General features: G+C 45.3%; 1 protein-coding gene across 1 annotated transcript in view; it reads right to left on the bottom strand.

The window, feature by feature from the left end:
• The window catches only part of EYA2 (EYA transcriptional coactivator and phosphatase 2), a 98001-nt gene that overhangs the window by 20702 nt on the left and 56719 nt on the right, over positions 1-20580 (bottom strand). Inside the window, exons 7-10 of the mRNA XM_067307500.1 lie at positions 12269-12336; positions 10880-11057; positions 9075-9202; positions 8512-8595 (exon numbers count right to left, since the gene is read on the bottom strand). Of these exons, the coding sequence (XP_067163601.1) occupies positions 8512-8595; positions 9075-9202; positions 10880-11057; positions 12269-12336 (458 nt within the window). The remainder of the gene's footprint in view (positions 1-8511; positions 8596-9074; positions 9203-10879; positions 11058-12268; positions 12337-20580) is intronic.

Here is a 20580-nt window from a genome sequence, read left to right as displayed (position 1 = left end):
CTTTTAAGCAGAGAGCTGTACTAGAGGAAAACACGGCCAACAGGAGCCTGTGGACCTCGCTTCAAAGGGAGGCGAACGCCCATCCACCAAGGGGAATGGTTTCCTTCGCACCCCAGTGGCATCAGCTGACACTTTGCTCTGAACATGCTTTTATGTTTGAGTAATTGCACACACTGTTCTTAATCCTCAAATTATTTCTGTAGACTTGCATTCATTTACATTGTAAGATTACAATTTGAGACAAATTATGCTCCAAAAGCTAATAACATCCCACCTAAAATTAATTCTGAAAAAGCAAAATTTTCTGTTGAAAACTTATTTCAACTCCGCAAGTAGAGCTTTTTCTTTACCAGTAGTTAAAAGGAAAGAAAACTGGAACTGCTTAAGCCCAAGCAAACCAAGCTTCGAGCCTGACGAATCACTTCCACATTTCAGTGTTACCAAAAATCTCCCCCCAGCTCTAACGACAGTAATACTCAGGGCAAAGGCAAAGTGGAGTCGTACTGCCCAGCGGCGGCAGGGGGACGAGGCGGGAGGCGACAGCGAGAGGCAGCCCGGGCTCCCGGCAGCAGAGTCGGGGCCCTGCGGCCTCCTCCCACCACCTTCTTCCCAAACGGCTTCAACTTGCCCCACAGCACGCGTTCAAAAGACGCGCGTTCGCTAACGCCAGCGGCCGCCGCTGGTCCAGCCGGTGGGCTGCCCGCAGCCGGCTGCCCGGGCGCTCGCACGGGGCGACGCGGGACAGCAGCGAGCCGCGGGCTCACCTCTGGCAGCCGCTCAAGCGCTCGGCTGGGGGCAGCGCCGGCTCCTTCGAGGTCCCTAACAGCAGCGTCTTGCCCGACCTGGCTGCTATTTCGGCCCGCGCCAGTTAACCCGCCGCTCGGAACGGGGCATTAAGCCACTCTGAGCGCAGAGCTCGGATTCGGGCCTCCCCCTCGCCCTTAAAAAAATAAATAAAAAAATAAAGCCCTACTATTTAAAACCAATCAGTCTCTCGAAATCCCTGCCAAATACCTGTTTGTGCCATGAGCAAATAATTACTTTTCTACAAGGAAGAAAGTATTAATTAAGAGCATTCGTCAGACTCCTATTCTGCAGGGTTTATCTGGCCCAGGTGTCAGCCAGAGGTGAGAGACGGATTAGTGCACAATCACGGGTTTTCTCAGCCAAACCCCCTCCTTGCGCTTAGCTGCTGATAATGACGTTGTCACCAAAGGAAAGAGTTTAAGAGTTTTAATTGAGTTTAATTGCTTGGAAACTCCTGAAAAAATGGGCCAGTTTGGTTGTAGCATAAAAATAATAATAATAAAAAAGCACAGACACAAATGGCTGGGCCACATGTTCAGACAAGGACGGCGGGCGAGAATAATCATTCTGTGGCTCTCACGTCTTACACCTTCATCAGAATTTGAGACCTGAACAAGGCTCCTCCATAGAAATGTAAAATTAGCTGTGCGCATCAGTTCTAGTTCAAGCAAGCCCCTGTCTACTTGAGGAGGAGAACGCATTTAGCTCCTTTACTAGAGTGGCTTAGTTTGCATTTTTTTCATCTTTTTCACTCGAGCCCAAGCCGGCTTCCCAGCGCTCGCCAGGGAGGGGAGGGGGCAGCTGCGACAACGGCTGCTTGAGGCTCCCAAGGAGCTCAGGCGCTGAAACCTGTTTTCAAAGGCGACCCGCTTAAGTGACCACACTTCAAGCGTTTTGAGAGAGGACTGTCCCTTTTCAAATAGTATAACCCAGCTTTCTCGTTCTCAGGCTCTAAACTTTTTTCTGGAAAAAAATGAAGACATACTGTTTTACCTAAATATTGAAGTTTTCAGGTTTATCAGACAATCTACTCAATCTGAGTGAACGTATAGCCTCTACAGCATCACAGTGTGGACTTTTCCTGACAAGTCTGCGCCGGACAGAGAAAAGACTTTTTAAGCTGCCTCTTCACCTTCCCCAGGACCGTGATGGGGAGGCATTTCCGCTGCGGGGCTGCTTGCTGCCTGCTGAAGGGCTCTACCTTTACGTGCACCTATCTGTTCAAAAGCAGCTGGTGACAGAGCCTCGGAGAACCTGCTGGCAGGCGAACGGGCACGCCAGGCACGAACGCCTCGCGTCGGGAAGCACGCGGAGGTCGCGAGGGCTCCCCTCCCTCCGCACACGAACGATGCTTTGGGACAAGCAGCAGGAACTGCCCGAATTTATCCAGCAGCTGAACCCGCGAGCTCTGAAACGGATCCCAGCCCTGTGGGGATACAGCACTTACTTAAATACTCGATAAAAGCCCAGCCATGGTGCTTGAGTACAAGTGGAACTTATTTTTATAAAGTAATATGAAAGGTTCATGCTCCAAAGTCCATAAATACTTTCAAAAAAAGAAAAAAAGGCGGGAGGGGGGAAATCTAATCTAAATGCACCTTTTCACCCCCTTCCCCTGCTCCCAGGAAAATCATTTCTCTACATAAGCTCTTGATAGTAGTATGAAAAACACCAAGCGCCCAGAAGGCTTGGTGCAAACGCGTCACGGCGTGCAACACAACCACGCATTTTGCACAGCAGCTTCCTAACACAAGTTGTGCCCATCTTAAAATTTCTTTCCCTTAAAAGTCACGATTTGGTGACCCAGCGTTGCTTCGGACATGTACGTTATGTCAGAAAGAATCTTTTAATGCTTCCCGATGCCACGCGGGCGCTTCGCGCCGAAAGCCCCGGGCTCACCTAAGCGGGGCGATGAGAGGGCGCAGCCGTGGGAGCGCCGAGTGCCGAGCGCCTCCCGGCCCGCACCCGCCTTCGCTGCTGCTGCTGCTTCTCATCAGCCTCTACAAATGATAAACACAGATGTTTGCTGCCGAAATACACGCTTGAAATAATCAAACGGCTGGAATTATTTACTCCCCTCTCCCCAATAATGAACTAATAATTGATATAGCAGCATGTCTAAAGTAACAGACTGTTTTATTACCTGCAGTGATTGAGTGCTTTTTTAATTTAACTTAAAAAGGCATTAAATACAAGGTTTAGCCTCCAGTGGGCAAAAAAATCTCCAACTTCCTCAGAAAATCCCTTCCAAATTGTATTCATCTTGACTTAATCCATGATCTACTGAGTGAATTAGGCTCTATTTGTTTTGAAAATCTATTTTATGGCGTTCCAAGGCCTGTGTTTTCCTTCGGAAGGGCTTACGCTGCCTTTCTGCCCAGGCCGCCTGCTCGCAGCCCTCAGCCCGCGCCTCGGCAGGGCTTCAGCGTCCCAAGGTGCCCCACACATCTGACTAGCAAAATGTAAATAAACACAGCTGAGCCAGGAAGAAATTGGAAGGTTTTCTCATTAAAGAAATAAAATAAACAGATGTCCTTAAGCACTTTGGCTCATGTTTGTCAAAGGAACGGAAAACTCTCAGATGTTTGACCAGTGGTAGTGATATAAGGCCACAACTCAAGCGAGGGAAGAAGAAAAGAGACGCCCCGGCACTTGGAATTAGCTAATAGTTCTCGAGGGAGGGCACGTTCGATCTGAACCTTAGCAACTTCTACAAATAGTTTTTAACAGCCGAGCAATAAAATGGGTTTTTATGCCGTCTCAGTTTGTAAAGTAGTAAAGGACAGAGTGGGCCATTAGAAGCATGAATCACCCTCAGGTTTGATTAAATCCCCGGGGTGTTTCAGTCAGGTACCGGCTCGCTCTGCAGTCCTGGGAGAGAACAAAGCAGGGAAAAGCAGGAGCTACTTGGAGCATTCAGCAACAGTAAGGAAAACAAAACAAACAAACAAACAAAAATCAATCCTGGGATTTTAAAAGCATCTCAAGTACAGCCAAGCAGGAACTTTTCGATGGTTTTTTTTTTTTTTTTTTTAATTGAAAATGTAATTCAGTTAAAGGAAAATCGGTGAGAATCTATAACTGCCAGCCAAACTTCTGCGGGAGATGGTTTCTTACATCCACAACATCATTTCTGGCAGGAACGAGACAGGCCAGTTTGCAGCGCGCTGATGTGCACTGCTATGATATTCGCGTGAAACACTGTAAAGGGGTGTTCGGGTCCTGTCCTTGCCTGGGCCAAGTGGCAGCTTTAGCCACCCTGTCCCTAGTATGTCCAAAATATCTTGAGGCCTGACCATCCTTGGAAACCCCTGTCCTCGTGTGCCTGGGCTGCTGCAGAGGCGGGCCTGCTTGCACTGGAGTAAACCTAATGCAATTAGAAATTTTGAAATACAATTAAAAAATTAAAATAAATAAATAAATAAATATAATAAGATATGGTCATCTTAAACAAATAGCCTCGATAGTGGTCAAGCAAGCGCACAGCAGCTCTGCTGCCAACAGCAAGTCCCAGCCGAGACAAGCCGGAGCAGCCGCTCGAGGCAAGTGTCCGCACCGGCAAGGCTCACAGAGACACGGTGCAATATAGCCAGGTGAAAAATCTTTCAGTTAAGCTAACTAGTATTTGGAATATGACTTTGCATGGCCCTCATTTAAAACTGGGCTATAGAGTATTATATTAGTTTTTATGGTGTTTTCTTTTTCTTAAATTCAAGTCAATGCAAGATGCTGAATGATCTCAGAAGGTGCTATGCATTGAAAGGGGAATTTTGGAGATCATAATCCTGGGTATGAACATGCATTGTCAAAGGGCTGATAAAGATCCCACGCAATTCAAGTGTTTAGACTGACCTCCATATTCAGTTCTTTAATTCAGCGCTAAAATTAAATCCCTTCCATTTGGTTCCAGGATTTTACAGTAACTGTTTTATGGAAACATGAATTTTCACTCTAGATTTTACTTCAGTCACAATTCAGTTTGACACTAAAGTCCTGGGGCCAAGTTTTGCCCAGAAGCGTAACAACACAGAATGAACCAATGTACATGCTGGGGAAGTACTGAGAAAAGTACAAAATACGGGGAAAAGCTATTAGCTTCACACACATCTCTTGGCAAGGGAAAACAACACACCTGGTGCCCCCTTTCTTCTCCATATTACTCCTTTAAAAAGCATGAGACTGAATCTCCTAAATTTCCTTGACTGAAAGAGATGCAGAAATATTTTTTAAATGCTTTGACAACAAAGATTACAGAACAAGCTTGCAAATTGCTCAAGAGTCAGGGAAAGGGGAAGAGACTCAAGATTTTCTTTGGCACGGGAGTGCTTGCAATCTCTCTTTATTGTGTCTGAAGTTAATACCATCAAAAAAGTCCTTCTGTGCTGCGCCTAGCTGTTTCAAACAAATGGCCCAAGCCCCTTGACGTTTGCCCCGCTCCTGTGAAACCCTAGCAGCGCTACAGTGCATTTTGACCCGTTCTTCCCATTGTGTTTCGTTCGCGATTTTGCATGCGGCTCTTTGCAGACACGGCAAGGATTGCAGTCATCTCCCCCTTGAATGGGAGCTCTATTATGCACAGCTCAGGGGATTAGAAGGGCTGGGGGGACAGTACATTAAGCCGTAATAATGGTCTATGTCTTTCGTGGTCTCTAGGCACAGGGTAAATATTCTGCACCCATACGGTGATGGGAAGCCTGCAGAACAGGTTTCTAAACCCTCCTGAACATAATATCCAGGGCTAATTAGATATGGGACTTCCCCCCCCCCCCCTTTTCTTTGTCAGAGGGCCTCCTGCCGAGCAACGAAGGGGTGGGGAGATTTCGCCTGGCCCGACAGCTCGGCTGCCCCGGCCAGCTCGAGTGTGACATGGGGCATTCGGGCAGGTCTGTGGCCACCGCAGGGGAGCAAGTGGCGAGGTGAAACCGCGGGCCGCTCTGTCTGCTGCTGCAAGGGTCGTACTGTGGGGGCTGCATGGCAAAGGCAGTAGGACCCGGCGTAGGAGCACTGGGCAAGTCCCCTGGATAGAGCAAACAGGGCAGAGGGACTAAAAGGAGTGACCCAGGTCGGGCCGTTAATTCATGCATCAACCTTGAGTAAGTCTTGTGCTTTAACTTCTATGAATGCTGTGTGCAAAGTATTTTCTTAATACCTGAGCTGAACTGTCCATGCCCTGAGGAGCCCACAACCTCTAGCAAGGACAAGGTTGGTGTCAGAGGTTTCCCTGTGGACAGTTTCAGACCATAACTAAAGCATGAAACTCACATGAAATCTGGTCAGAAAACACCCACTGGAGCATTTGACTATAGCTGATAATCCTTTTGTGAGTTTTTCCTGGCCTTTTTTCCTTTTTCCCCCCAAAGCAAGGCTTTTTGGACAGCTCCCTATTACCACAACCACTGAGGAAGGGACAACAGGCAGAAGCTTTGAGATTTTGTAGCTGAAGAACCCAGTCCCAAATCTCTGAAGCCACAGTTACTGTTCCTCTTCCCTCTCTCTCCTCTGCCCAGAAAAATCACACTAGAAACATTCAGCTTTATCAACTTTGCAGCCTGGTTTGCTGAGTGGCTGCACGGCGGCTACGCCAGTGAAACGGAGAGGATGATGCAGGGACGCTAGTGTTCACTGGAGGAATAGTGAAGATCATATAAGCTGGCACTTCTGAAGGAACACGCATGGAACCAAGACCTCCACATGTGAGATTTAATTCAAAGTGCCTGCTTGTCTAAGTAGAGATGTGTGAATCCATTATGGAAAAAAAAAGTATGAATTTTAGGCTCTGATATTAAGACTTTACTTTGAGATTAACACTTCCTATACTACTCAAGTAAGAAATTCTGAAACTCTGTGAAGCTCTGGCTCACGGCTTCACCTATACTTGATAATTCAGCTCACTTCAACATTTCTGAATTGTGTTTACTATGTAATGGTTCCCAGGGCAGCCTGCCTGAGCGGGCTCTATTTCCCTCTTGGTTTAAGGGCTGCTCCAAAGCCCGCTGAAACCTCAGGTTGTCTTTGGATCAAGCTGTTAGTCTATAATACTTTCATAACACAACCATTTCCCTTATAGAAAAGGCCCAAGGAATTTAATACTGATAAAACAAATGAAGGAGTACGAAAAATCCTTCTATAGAAGTTTCTCCAAAAAGCCTGTTGTAACTTAGTAGAAAAGGTGATCCGTTCAAAAAAACAAAACAAAACAAAACAAAAAAACCCCAAACCTTGTTTGTACCATTCTTTACATTTGTATAAAGGAAGCAGCCAAGAGAAGTTTGTTGTTTCTTAGCTCTGAAAGCCTCCCAGAGCAGACAAACCCCGAGTTTCCATTTTCCCCTCTCACGGGTCCCTAAGGCGGCAGCTCCCGCAGCGCCTGGCCTCAGCCCGACTCGGCTCTCCGGCGCGGGGATGGGAATTCCCCACATGCCAGCTGCGGCCTCCGCTCAGCCCAGCAACGCCCACGTAGCAGCTCTACATTGCACAGGTTTATGTTTCCCAATCCTGCCTAATTCCTGCTATCTTTTGCAGGCAGCTAGGTTTGAGCTTGCACACATATACCTCAGACCGTCTCGGGCGCGATGTTCCCTGGGAAAAGTAACTGCTTCAATTACCCTGGACAACACAGGTCTGAGCAAATCCCTGCTTGGAAACACATGCCTAGTTTTCCGAGGGTGCTGCTGGAAGTGCTAGCAGCCTTCCCAGCGCTGCAGTAGACTTCCACACCACAAACACCATTTTATATCCTTTACAACCACGCACATCTAACAGCAAACAATAAATCTATCTTACTAATTACACATTCAGCTTGTTATAACCATCGTAAAACAAGTACAGCTGGGAAAGCCATGAAATGATGTCAAACCATATTTCTACTTTCTCGAGAGAAGCAGGCTTATTTTCCAGTCTCCTGATGAAGCTGACTGTTCAAAGCCATGTGTGGAAACAGCTGCCAAATAGGTCATCCACCTTTAATTAGGTAATGATATTGTCTTTTTTCCTACCCATTTAAAAGTATTTGACATTCCGTAACTCAAAGTGACTTAAGTGTTTATCGTAAAAAAACTGCCTTAGGAAGAAATTGAAGCGCACGGCACTAAATCCGAGTGCCAGCCTTTCCTCCTTAGCAGCCGAGTTCAGCCTGTTCAGCCACAGCGAGCCGCCTAACCCCCCCGACTGCCAGCCTTCCCCAGGGGCGGCCGAGGTACGGGTGTCTAAAGGCACGCTTCCTAAATCCGCTCGAAAACGAGGGCTCCAGCAGTCCCGTGGGAAGAAGCGCCGCTATTCCTCCTGGCAACCTGGGCTGACCAGCACAAAAGCTCTCCGAAAAACAGTTGTCTGAGATTCTTATGAAATGACTGGTCTAACAAAAAATCACGTTACCTCACTCAGGCTAGAGTTACCGCGCTCCGGCTGCCGGATAAGCTCTTCCTTAGAGAAGAGCGAGCGTGTGAGAACATCCCGGTGTCCCACCTAGCAGCCCTCGAACAATACCAGCTTTTGAAAAACAAGGGGCTACTTGCGGCATGAAAGGGAAGTAAATTAAATTTTCACATGTTAGGAGGAAATACCACAGGACATATTTACATGAATGTGTCTGCCTAAAATTGGCAGCATCTGTTTGAAAAGCTGCCTTATTAGCTGCCCCCACAGTTCCCGATGCAATTTGGCTGGACAAGCGGTAATGTTAAAAAAAGACAAATCAAATTTTACCTTCCCGTATCTGGATGCAAAGGTTCCCGTGAGTAAGGAGTGAAAAATAATTATCGTCTCATCCAAGTCCCACACAAACACACGCTGCGATGAAAGACGGGGTGGGAAAAAAAGAAACACAGTCACGCACTAAGCATTTGCAGGAATTGGTTCAGTCAGGAAATACGCGTTACTGGACTAGAGCTTTCCAAGGCATCGAACCCACCGGGAGCCCGAGCAGAGCCGCGTCCTGCGAGCGGGACGAATAAAAGCCGAGGCGTCGCGGCCTGGGCTGCCGCCCCAACCACCGCGCGGCTCCCCGGGGGGACACAACGGCGGCCCGAGAGCGCCCAGGGGAGGGAAAATAACCCACAGGCGACAAACCGCCCGAGAAAACCGCCACAGAAACCGAACAATTATTCTGGTTTCAAAAGTTCGACCAGCCGCGTTCGTAGGCCCCAGCTGCACAAGCGGCTTCGTTCTGGCGCCGAGGACGCGCCGGGCCGAGCGCGGCTTATTTCCTCCTTGCGGCGCCAGGTTCCCTTTGCCGGATTTACCGCGGGGACGTACGCCGGCCTCATTACCTCGATCTCGTTGTCCGCCGTAGGGGAAGGATCGCTGCTTCTTTTTGAGCGGGCTCGGACCTTGCCGTCCGCCCCTCTGTGGTGCCGCTCTGCCTCTATGTCTTTGGCCGGCGTCGTCGCGTATTCCCCTGTTGCCAAGACAGGAACGCCACCGCGGGCCTCACTTTCCGTTGTACCGTTACAGTCAAAGCAGGAAGCGTCTCAGCGGAGAGCAACAGAAACGTAACGAAAACGCCCACCGGAAAACTCACTCGATTCACGCCAACGGACGTCGTTAGAGAAACCACTCCGAGTGGCTGTTTGTTCGTTTTCATTCATTTCATCTAATTTTTCATTTCAAACGTTTGTGTTACCATAATTTCAAAAGCGGCCAAGATTACACATATAGATAATTTTAAAATGGATGTGTCACGTAAAAAAAGTCATTGTATTTTTCCTTTAAAAGAAGCATCTTTCTGAATTTTACTCTCCCCTCTCCACCTCTCCAAGAGAGAAATTAGAAAGACAGTAGAAAAGGATACTAGGACCTCTTCAATTTTTGTAAAAAAACAATTTTTTAAATTTTATGAATGTTCATGATTAAAAAGATATTTTCAATCTCAACTTCTATTTAAAAATACCTAACTAGCTAGTTTTAGCCCTAATTAACCATTTCACAGAGGACAGTAGTCTAGAAAGAACTGAAAAGAAACAAAGGTGAAGTTCCTTGTATAAAGTATCTGTTTTGATTGGCTTGAGTTTCACAAACCTGTCCAGATTTCACTTACCTTACACCACAAATCCCTTTCGAACATATTTTTCTTTTCGCTTTGCTAAGTTGCGGCCTCCCAAGCTTCCTAGAACAGCCACATACCTCTTCAGAAAAGCTTGGGTTGGGGCTAAGACTCCCATTTGAAATCACCTTTTCTCAAAAAGGCTGAGATAAGATCTCAAGAACAGAAAATCCTCCAACTGCTTTTAGAGCAATCTGCGATCCCTTCTTTTTAAAAACCAATATTAGTTTATTTTTCTTTCAGAGTAACCACAGATGTTCAGATTTGTTCCATAAGTCAGCAGACCTGCAATGGGCATATACCGTGCTCATCCGCAAATTATGTGGTGTTTTACATAAATGTTGCTGCATGCCAATGAAAACTTCAGTAGGGAAATGATATATGAAGGCTGCGTTTGAACAGTACATAGGGGGATAATAATCCATCAGTAATTCCATAAACTGTTTAAGCCTTGAGACTCTCAGGAACTAAGCACTCAGAGTCCAGAAATTTTGAAGGTATGGGTGCTTTTCTGCGTGGAATTCATACCGAACTTTCAACTTAGACTGTGTTTTTTTTGTTTTGTTTTGTTTTTTGAGAAAGGTTTTCTCTTCATGTACTTATTTATGAATGCATACACTACAGGTAGTTGTTAGAGGTGAACATAAATCTTGATGGAAATGTGGGCTACAAAGTCAGCAAACGGTGACACCTGGGGCTTTTTCAGAGCACGGCCACTTGTTTTGAGCTCCTCATTGCTACACACAGTACTGATCTAGTTTTTATAAGTAATTATTTTATCTTTCTGTACTACCTTTAAATAGAGGAGATCAAACCATGCACGCTCATGGAAACAACACAGGTTGGTCTTCGAGAGCTTGTATTTTCTAACCTCTTCCCTAAACTTTGTGTAGTGCTGCGTGAGCAGAACTGTTAAGTGTCAGTAATAAGACTTAGCTGGGAAATTTGGTTTATCTGGGTAAATACTTATAAAAATCCAACAAATATAAAAATACATACAAAAATCCAACAGAAAACATAAGAGGCACCTACCAGAGAGCGATTCTGTGCTCTGGCTGGTGATATTGTGAGACGAGTCCTGCAGTGAGTAAGTGGACGTGGGGATGGCTGATGGGCTGATGCTGTTTGCCGACACGTAAGGAGAGTTGTAGGAAGAGCTGTAATACTGAGAGTACTGGCTCTGAGGAAAGCTTGGGTAGGATGAGTATTCCTTCAGGGAAAAAAGAAACACATACCTTCTGCATATCACAGTTTTCATCTTATAAATAAATGCACCAGGCACTGCACACAGCAAGGCAGAGTTATCTAAGCACACAGCAAGTCAAGACTGAGGAACACTTTCGCTAAAGGACCGTGTTTTAGTCACTTTGGAAATTACATTTCTGCTTCTCCCAAACACACTCCTGCTTTATTAAGATCAGCTGAATCAACAAGAGGTCAAAAATCAGGAAAGTCCTGTTTTTTCTGTAAGATTTTATTTATCACCGCTGACGCATTTGGTATTACAGGGTTCAACAATTTTATATAGGAGCCAAGTAAGGCTGTATGTTGAGAAGGGCAGCAGTGGAACATGCAGTCTCCACAACAACAGTATACCTGAGAAACTAGAAAACCGGAATGAATAACTGGGTGAGGGAAGGAGCAAAATGGGCTGCATCTTCCCATGATCAGCAACATTTTCTGATCAGCTGTTTGAATGGGTTACAAAAATGAAAAAATAAATATAATAATTGTTTTGCAGAAATGTTCATGCTTGAGATTTTCCAGCTAGCTCAGCAACAACTAAATGCCTGAATGAGCGTCCTTGCCTATAGAAATATGAACTAATAACAAGAGGTGCGAATGATCTTGGAGAGCTGAAGAGCAGTAGTAGAATCAACTCAAAAAAGGGCATCGCGATACCCTTTGTCTTGATTTTAAGGATCCCAAATGAGCTTCATACCATTCTCTCCATCTGTTCTTTTTTGTGAGAAGGACCCTGAATAGATTAGAAACTTCTCTCCAGCCAAGTGAAATATAAGGTTTAATTTCTTTTGTTTGTTTTTGTTTACAACTCCTGCTCTAGTCCACCTATTTGCTTTTACACATAGCAGTATTCACGCTGTAGGGATTGTTTTTCAACAAAAGTGCTTTTTTAAAAAAATGTTAATTTCTGGTATTAAATACATGCTAGCCAGAAAGACCCCTTTCTCCTTAACTGTTTACATCTTAGGCTGTGACACCGCTATTTCATTAACTCTCAATCACCAGAGAGCTTTCTGGAGACGATGGGAAATTTCTGATAGTTGTGAGATGGCACGAGAAGGATGAAACTCTTGGCGCTACTGTGCAGCGATGCGACAGAGATTGCCAGCGGCACCATCCTCCCTCCCTCCCTGAAAATAAGTGACAGGGTTGCCAGCACTAAGTGCCGAGCCATACCTGATGCACAGCGCCGAATCCTGCAGAATTTGCAAGGCCATTGGCTCCTTGGTAAATCCCCGTCGTGCCTAAGAGAAAGAATATCACACTCAAACTACACCAGGAATCAAAGTAACACTATATATTCATAAAAAGAGTTGACAACAGTAGGTGAAGTATTTGTACCCTAGAAAAAAAACCTGTTTCACGTGACAAATATAGACTATGAGGATTTGGAGCTATTACTGAAGTCTGCTTAAAATTATTCAAAGACAACCATTACATACACTAAAAAAAAAAAAAATTATGGAGCTGGGAAACAAAACTGGAAAACAAGGATTCAAACCGAATTTAAAGTTCAGGGCCTTCCTCTTTCCTGTAAACAATGGAACAGGCTTTTTTGTTCTTCTCATGTTGGAAAACCCCACAGATTGCATATCCAAGTGCACACGTACAGTCACGCACAGGTATGTCCTGGGATCTGTCCTGGTGGACCAGGCACATGTGAATTCTAGAAAGTTGTTTGAAAACTTGTTCCCCAGTGTTGGTATCCCAAAGATAAGAATGATATTGCTGAGGTTTCTGGGCCAGCAGGGAGAGAAAGCATTGCTTCATCCCATGATATGAGAAAGGGAAAGCACTTGACTCCTCTTAACTAAAGCAGCCGATGTCCAGCCAGGCCTCCTTCGCTGGGGCAAACATTACTGCAGACACAGGGATTTTTTGGGTGGAGAAGAAAGAGTCTAGAAAAGATCTATAGGGACAGTCCTCCTTTACCTCCCACCAGGGAAGCGGTGGGAGAGGTCGGGGCTTCTCATTGCCCAGATCCAGCGCCACTGGCAAGTGCTAGCCTTAACTCAACTCCAGTCTTTGCCGTTTCCCATTTCCAAATCTCCCCCTTCCCACGGGCAGGGACCTGCCTCTGGAATGGATGCGGTGCAATGCTAAACTACACCAGAAGTTTTCTTCCAGGGTTTGCACAGCGCTTGCTCTGAGGGCTGCCGCTCGAACGGGAGGGGAAAGCTGGGCTATGTCTGCAGCCAACGGGCTCTGGAGGGTGCTCTGACCTGCTGCTTCCCCAGCTAAACACAGCAAAAGAGGTTTTTTGGGGCTGTGTGGCCACGGCGGGCTCTCGCATGGGCTCTGCTTCCATGCACTCTTGGACTGAGCCCTAATCAGGCACGCAGGAGCCTTTTTTTCCTCTCTGCTTTCTTACCGCTTTTGAGCAGAGCTGCTTTAGCCAGATGCCTATCTCAGTGCCTTCACATGGCATCCTTCCCCCAAGACTCGCTTGCTTGTTTTTATTTTGAGACACCAGATTAGCTCGGGAACGGGCAGCTGAACAAACTCTGCTCTGCCAAGTGTGGCTACAAAGCACGCGCAGCCAGCAATAAACCACATGCCCAGAGGGAATGAGGAGGAGGAGGAGGACGCTGCCCTCCAGACCGAATCTGCTGCCACATGCAGCCCTTCCAAGAGCGGGGACAGGGGAGGGAATGGAGGGGACACGAGGGGGGACAGGTATCCAAGCCAAAGAAGCCCTCATGGGCACAGCTCACTCCGCAATGGAGCTGAGCCACAGCAGGTGGGCACGGGCGGTTTGTCCTCCTCTTTCTACCCCAAAACGTAGTCCTAGAAGGAGAGCCTGTGTGGCAGCCAACCCCTCCAGGCAGCCTACGCTAGCCTCCCCATTTCTGCACCTTTTTTTTTTCCTCCAAAAAGTGACTCAGATGCAGCAGGATGAACACGTTTCTGCAGTAATTGCGCATTTCTCACCACGGTGAAGGGGAGGAGCAGAGCCCCGCTGCTTACGGGCACAAACAACTTTTGCAGCACGCGCAGCAGCTCTTGTACACCCGCGCTCCAAACAACACAGGGGAATTTCTGATCTTCCCAAACTGTCGTTTAGAAACAATCCATCATCCTTTATTAAAGCTGTCAAGAGGGGGGTGAGTTACCTCAAGGGACTCACGCTTTATGTGTAAATTGTGATGAGAACATGTTTATTGCTGTGCTACCTGTACACGACACTGCAGCTTCCCATTTTCCAAATGATTTGAGATAATTATATATAAAAAAAGAAGAGACCTGCAATATTGGAATGAACTTGCACTGAACTTTGCACCAGCTGCATGATGCATTTTACACTGCGGTTTTGCAGAATATTTTTGCAGAGACTCCCCCATGCGAGCGTGTCCACAGAGGGTCTCCCCGCCGGCCTCTCCAGCACGGTTCCCTCTGCCCAGGCAACTGTGGTGAGGAGACAAAACTCCTATTTTTTTACCCATATATTTAAATACTGGTGAAACAGGTATTTCTGAAACCTTAAATTCAGAGTAGGCACAGGTACAGATTTTGGCAACGCAGGTTTTTCAGATACATACTATCTCCTGTCACTGCGTCCTAATCCAGCAGGAATATTTAGCCTGGAGAAAGGACCTGGCAGAGGTGACCACCTGCTGTCGGCAGCTTGAGCAAGACGCAGCACTAAACACACATCCACCAGGCTACCCATCCGGGGTGCTGAGCGGGATGCGACCCAGCAATCACACTCTGAAACACATTCCCAACGAGCTGAGCCTCTGCTGTCAAAATTGAGATCAAACACAGTCACCTTTCTCCCCCCTACAGCACTGCATTGGGGAAGGCAACCCCCAGGGAGGAGCTCCAGAGCTGCTGCTAAGCTCCGTATTTCTCTTGTTAGCACTTGTTACGGCAGAACAGATACAGATAAGGACACTCTGGAAAACCAAGCAAAGCTACTAAAAAGTCAGAATTTCTGCCCAGATGAATAAGGATGAAAAGTTAGGAGAAAAAGAAATCACTTACCCACATGGAGCAGGAAGTTCTGAGAGACTCGGACTCAGAAATATTTCATTTTAACTATGTTCAACATTAGCCTTTGTCTCAGGGACTACAGCTGTCTCATGGGGACTGTAGTTCAGGCCCACTTCCACAGTACAAGCTAGGCTTCCCGGAGAGCCCGCTTTTCCGACGATGCACAAGCAGTTCAAATGGAAGGAAAACAAACAAGCACCACAGCAGCTGAAGACACAGGGAAAAACCTCCCTCTTTGTCCACAGAAGAGCAGAAGACGCTAGTTACCATTTCTGTGAGCCGCCTCTCAGAATTCAGCAGCTCAGAACGCATCAGAACTGGCCCCAAATGTTTCCTTTTTTCAGTAACATAATGAATTCAGCTGCATGAAATTTCAGTTCTGCATAAGTAAATTCTACACTCAAGAAATTCTGGAAAATTATCAACAGCTCTCTAATATTGCCATTATTGATTTATGCCTATTCCCCACAGCTGCTTCCAACCATTTATCCACTCATTTCAAATGCTTTCCCAGGTAATAGCACTTACTGTAATAATCAGAGATGGCCTTGAATGACACGAGAAAAGCAGTGGTCATACGAAATGGGGCAGCGCTAGGAAGCCTCTGGATGAGCGATGTACATGCCCCCCTCTCATTTCTGAATGGATACTGCCCATTTCCATAGGACTTTTGCTTTCACCCACATTGGCGTTGCTTCCTGGACTCTGAAAACAGCACACTACCCCAAGCTGCAGCCGCTTTTTACGTTCATTCTACTGTGGAGGGGTGAGCAAGCGATTTGTTTCCATCTATCTTGGTAGCGCAGTGTCAAGCAATTGCATTCAAACTTCTACTTGCAAATCAGAAAAAACCCTAGGATCTCTCCCTTTGGATCTTCTCCATATGGAATACGGTTCACATCTGTGTTCAATCAAACCAGTTGCTAAATGTCACAATGCCCTCATTCACAGGTAGCTTAAAGAACATTTAGCTGGTAATAAAACAATCTGGATTCTAGAGAAGAATAACTCTTCAGATGTACAGCACTGTAAATGTTCCTGTAAAGAATATATATCACAAACACACTTGCATGCATAAAGGCCTTGCATATGCTGTACATACTCAGTGCCACAGCTTTTCCCTGCTAAGCAGATGTAGCCCTTCTCTGAGTGTCTAAGGGCAACATTTAAAGAGAAAATTTTGTGAGCTGATTGATGTTATATTCCTGTTCTTCATAACAGATGGATTTCATTTGCTATTTTTCCCTTATCCCCTTTTTTAGTTCAAACATTTTGTAATCTATGCCGCGATGAAGGACAGTTTCAATGGTGTGGGAACCGGACTGTGGTCCTGCAAAACCTTTCATGCCAATTTCTCCTTCCTCTCAGTTTCTCTATTTCTCTCTTTCCATCACTGCAATAACAGGCTGTATTTTTCCCCCCCTCTTTTCAGACAAGTAAAGAAAATAAAAGAAAGGATATTTTCAGTATCTTCAGGACTAAGCTTTGGCATTGCCAAAAAGAGTTTTCTTTCAGCAGCAGCTTGTGAATGCAAAGTGCATCAAAGGAACATCAGTGTCTTGAGGAGCTGTGGTTATGGAGATAGGATGGACCTGTGCTATAGTTCGGATCAGTCTCGTAGGAAGCTCTGAAAATTAGGTCTGTGCCCTTCCTTGCATTTCACAGGTCAGAGAGTATCTGTCATCAGAAAGGTCTCAGTCTCCTGTGCTGCTCAAAAAGAATAAACTGCTATACTGAGAAGAACAGACAGTTGGTATTTTCATTACAATATTTAATGAAATACTCAAGAATCAGAGGAGGAGGTAGCCAGGTCTCAACAGGGTTGGACAGCAGGGCACTTTCATAGCCACTTGGATAGCCAGCAGCAACTGAGAGCCCAAGAACACCCAGAAGATGGAAAGCTGGGCTGAGGCTAGGGAATTCAGTGGGTGACTACCACGGGCACTTCGGAACATGCCTGAAATAAAACAGTGAAGCTATGACCCAGGTGTTTCTTCTAACCTGTAGATGAATCATACAGTGGTTCCAGTGAGAGTTCTCTCGAAGGATTATTTGATCACTTAGCACTAATAAAATAAATGCCTACAGGGTTCAGTTGAATTGCCTGGTATTTTATAAGACTGCCTATAATGGCTTGTATATTCTTACATTAGCAAGCTGTTCCTACAGGAAATAATGTTGACTATGAGTGATGCAAGGAAAGGCCCCAGTCTAACTCCCAGCAGAGTGTGCATTACTCTACACTATGAACAACATCTGGCTGAAGACTTGCATGGTCATTCAAAAGGCTCTTTGCAGTGCTTTAGCTCTCTGACAAGCTAATGTTTCCTGCAGTAAATATTGCGTTCTTCAAGCTGCTACTTTTTTAGCTAGAGGTTAAGCACTCATCAAAACTACCTCCCACCAGCTATACTCCAGTGCCTTGTAAGGTTCCAAATCCTACAACATCTGCCTGCATTTATTGGGCAAGAAAACTCATAAAATGTTGCATGGCTGTCAGCTGTGGAGGTATTTCAAGACTATCTGACCTGTTAAAGAAGAAGAAAAACTCAACCCATATGTACATTGCGGCATATTGCTCAACTGTTTGCCATTAGGCATAATGAACCCTTCTCCAAAACCAGTCTTGTATTTCTGTCTGGAAGGGCTCAGACAGGGAAGAGCACACTATATTAACCCAGATAAAAAGGGTGGCTCTGCAGTGTTATGGCATTTGACATCAGCAGCGTCTATTAACGCATATTGCTCCCAGAAGCATATGAACCCCTCCTGTAGATAATACTCCCTGATGTTACCCATTTAAAATATGTCCATTGGTCTCCCACTGCAATCCCATTCAGTCCTGCTAGCCTGACCAGGTGTTTGTGGGTATTTTGAATGGTGATATAAAACACATTTCACGGCACAATTTTTCTGAGCCAAAGCTCTTCCACTGCCGCCTGCTCCTGGGAGTACTCAACCCACAGAGCCTCAAAGAGCTTTAACAAGTGATGACCGGAGCAGTTGGAAGGGCCTGGCTTTTACCATCCTTTTGAGCCTGGTCACCTGTACAGCTTGATGCAGCTCAACAGTGGTGTTGAAAGCGCTGGGATGGTTTACATTCACTCTCAGGATCTGAGCCCTGGGAAAGCGTTTCTGTTTTATTATTTCTGAGAAAGTGTTCCTTTTAACCACTCCTGTCAAAGGATGCTGCAGCTATAGATGGAAACCACACCGGATTGCCTTTAAAAACAAATTGCAAGGAAACATTTTGGGCCAAAAAGTGAACGTTACAAGAAAAATGTAGTTTGTTTCTGTACAGTGCCTTGTTGACAAAACGATCAGCAAACCTGACTTTACTTGGGAGGCTCCATGGAGACGTAAAGAATCCTCCAGCTGCCGTTTCACCTGGACACCTTCACCCGTCAGACCCACTGACAGGTAACAGGACATGGTGAAGGCAAGTTGGATTTGCCACCTTCTGTGCTGTCTCATACTTACTGATTAAGAGATTCCAGTTCCCAGGTCAGCATTAAAACCTAACTAGCCCTATAACTTCTGCTGTCATGCACTTCCAGGGGTCGGAAACCTGGTCTGTGCCTACCCATGTATTTAGCAATTCCCTTGCCCTTGAGCAAGGAGGATCTCTAAATACAAAGGCAGGGGATAAGAGGCAAGAGAGAGGGCAATACACCTCCACTCTTTGACCCATCACTGTGGAGCAAGCTAACTCTCTGCTGAAAACTTTCTGGACCCAGACGATTGCCCCAAGCCTTTTCTTGCCCCTCCAGGCATTGCCTCAGTGCTGCAGTGCCTCCAGGCAAAAAAAGAGCGGCCAATAGTGGGTGTTCAGAGAAAGGTGTAAGAGCAGGACAAGAGAGCGCTTTCCCCTGGTTCACCTTCTCAGCTCCCATTAGTCTGCCACTTGGAGACTTCCTAAGCCAAGTTTACATCCTCATCTTTGTCTTTAATAACTCTCAATGGTCTCTTCAGACAGCGCAGGTATTCTCGCAGTTCTAAATGTCATAGTGTTTGCAGAAGTTTCAGTGTTTAAACCTTGCCAATATAAATACAAACTGCCTACAAACTATATACAAAAAGCCATGCAAGAGCGTTACCCGATGCTAGCACATCAGCTAAGAAACTCCTGATTTGCATGGCCTGTGCTAACTGAGACAGGGTCAGACCTTACTTGTACACAAACACTATCACAACCTTTGATCGTATGACTGTATTCTACTTTTTCCACCAGATCATTATCTCATGCAGTGCCTGGAAATGAGACTCAAAAAAACCAAGTACAAAGACTGCACCGCACCAAGAATCTGACATTTCCTAACTTTCAAGTGCTTGACTATGCAGGGTATGTTTCTTGATGTAGATTTTTATACGTAATTTTATACTAGCTCTTCTATTGCCTTCTAGACATTTTCAAGAAAGCATTATTAGGTATACCAAATCAATTATTCAGTGAAGCTCCTGTAACATTTTAGCATATTCTGTGCCAGCTTCATTTTAAGCTGAATTACCAAAATCAAGCTGATAATTTCCCTAGCTGTTACCATCCTTCATTGCTTTTTCTACCACCTACAAAAGTGATAAAAATAAAATCACCGAAAATCCCCCAAACATCTCTGCAACATGACTGTTTTCTACACTGATGTTACATCTATATGAAAGAGAATAATAGAGAATTTTAAAACTTGATGTCCATCCTCCATGCAAAATAGATTACACGGCATGTAGTACACATTGCATTCCAGCTCCCCTCATTTTTCTTGCAGATGATTCCAGAAAAGCAAAATGTTTCATGTAATTTAATTCCACATTTAGAAATTAAGCCTGTTCAGAATTCATAAAGATATATTACTGCCTCCTCCATTACAGAGCTTTTTTAAAAGCTGAAATGTGAATTGCAAATATAAGCTGACGCAAGCACATGCCCTTCCTCTAAGACATGAAAAATGTTCTTTTTTCTCATCTACTTCTTATTAGCTATATAGCTCTACTGCTCACTTGAGAGGTTGAACTATGACTTAAGATCGCATAGCAAAGACATATTGTTTCCTGTGAAATACATGCACCCCTTTAGTCTATAACAGAAATCTCAACACAAAACTCAGCATAGCTTCATGGGAAGCAATTTAAGTGTAAAGTTATACCATTCATAATTTTTCCTCATCTCTTAAATGTACAGATGCCTATAAATGCATTAATATGTACAAAGGAGAACCCAGAACTAGGAATGAGGCAATCTTTCTAGGCCAAACTAAAATCTTGGTTCTTCTTTTGGACATCTCTTTGCAATATCAAATCATTAACTAAAGCTCAAAATAGCTAAAACAGATACCTTAATTATCATCTCTTGTGCCCTCCTTTCTTAATATGAATACCATTATTATTCTGTCTCTTGCTCAGGACCATAACCTTGGAAATCTCTTGCAGTCATCTAGGCTATACCAAAACTAAGATCTCTTTCTGCCTTAGATATGGTCTGTCCAATCCATCCAGGCACC

Source organism: Apteryx mantelli, chromosome 18, assembly GCF_036417845.1.
Source record: "Apteryx mantelli isolate bAptMan1 chromosome 18, bAptMan1.hap1, whole genome shotgun sequence".
In the NCBI taxonomy this organism is placed as follows: domain Eukaryota; kingdom Metazoa; phylum Chordata; class Aves; order Apterygiformes; family Apterygidae; genus Apteryx; species Apteryx mantelli.
This window is presented reverse-complemented; position numbering and strand designations above follow the sequence as displayed.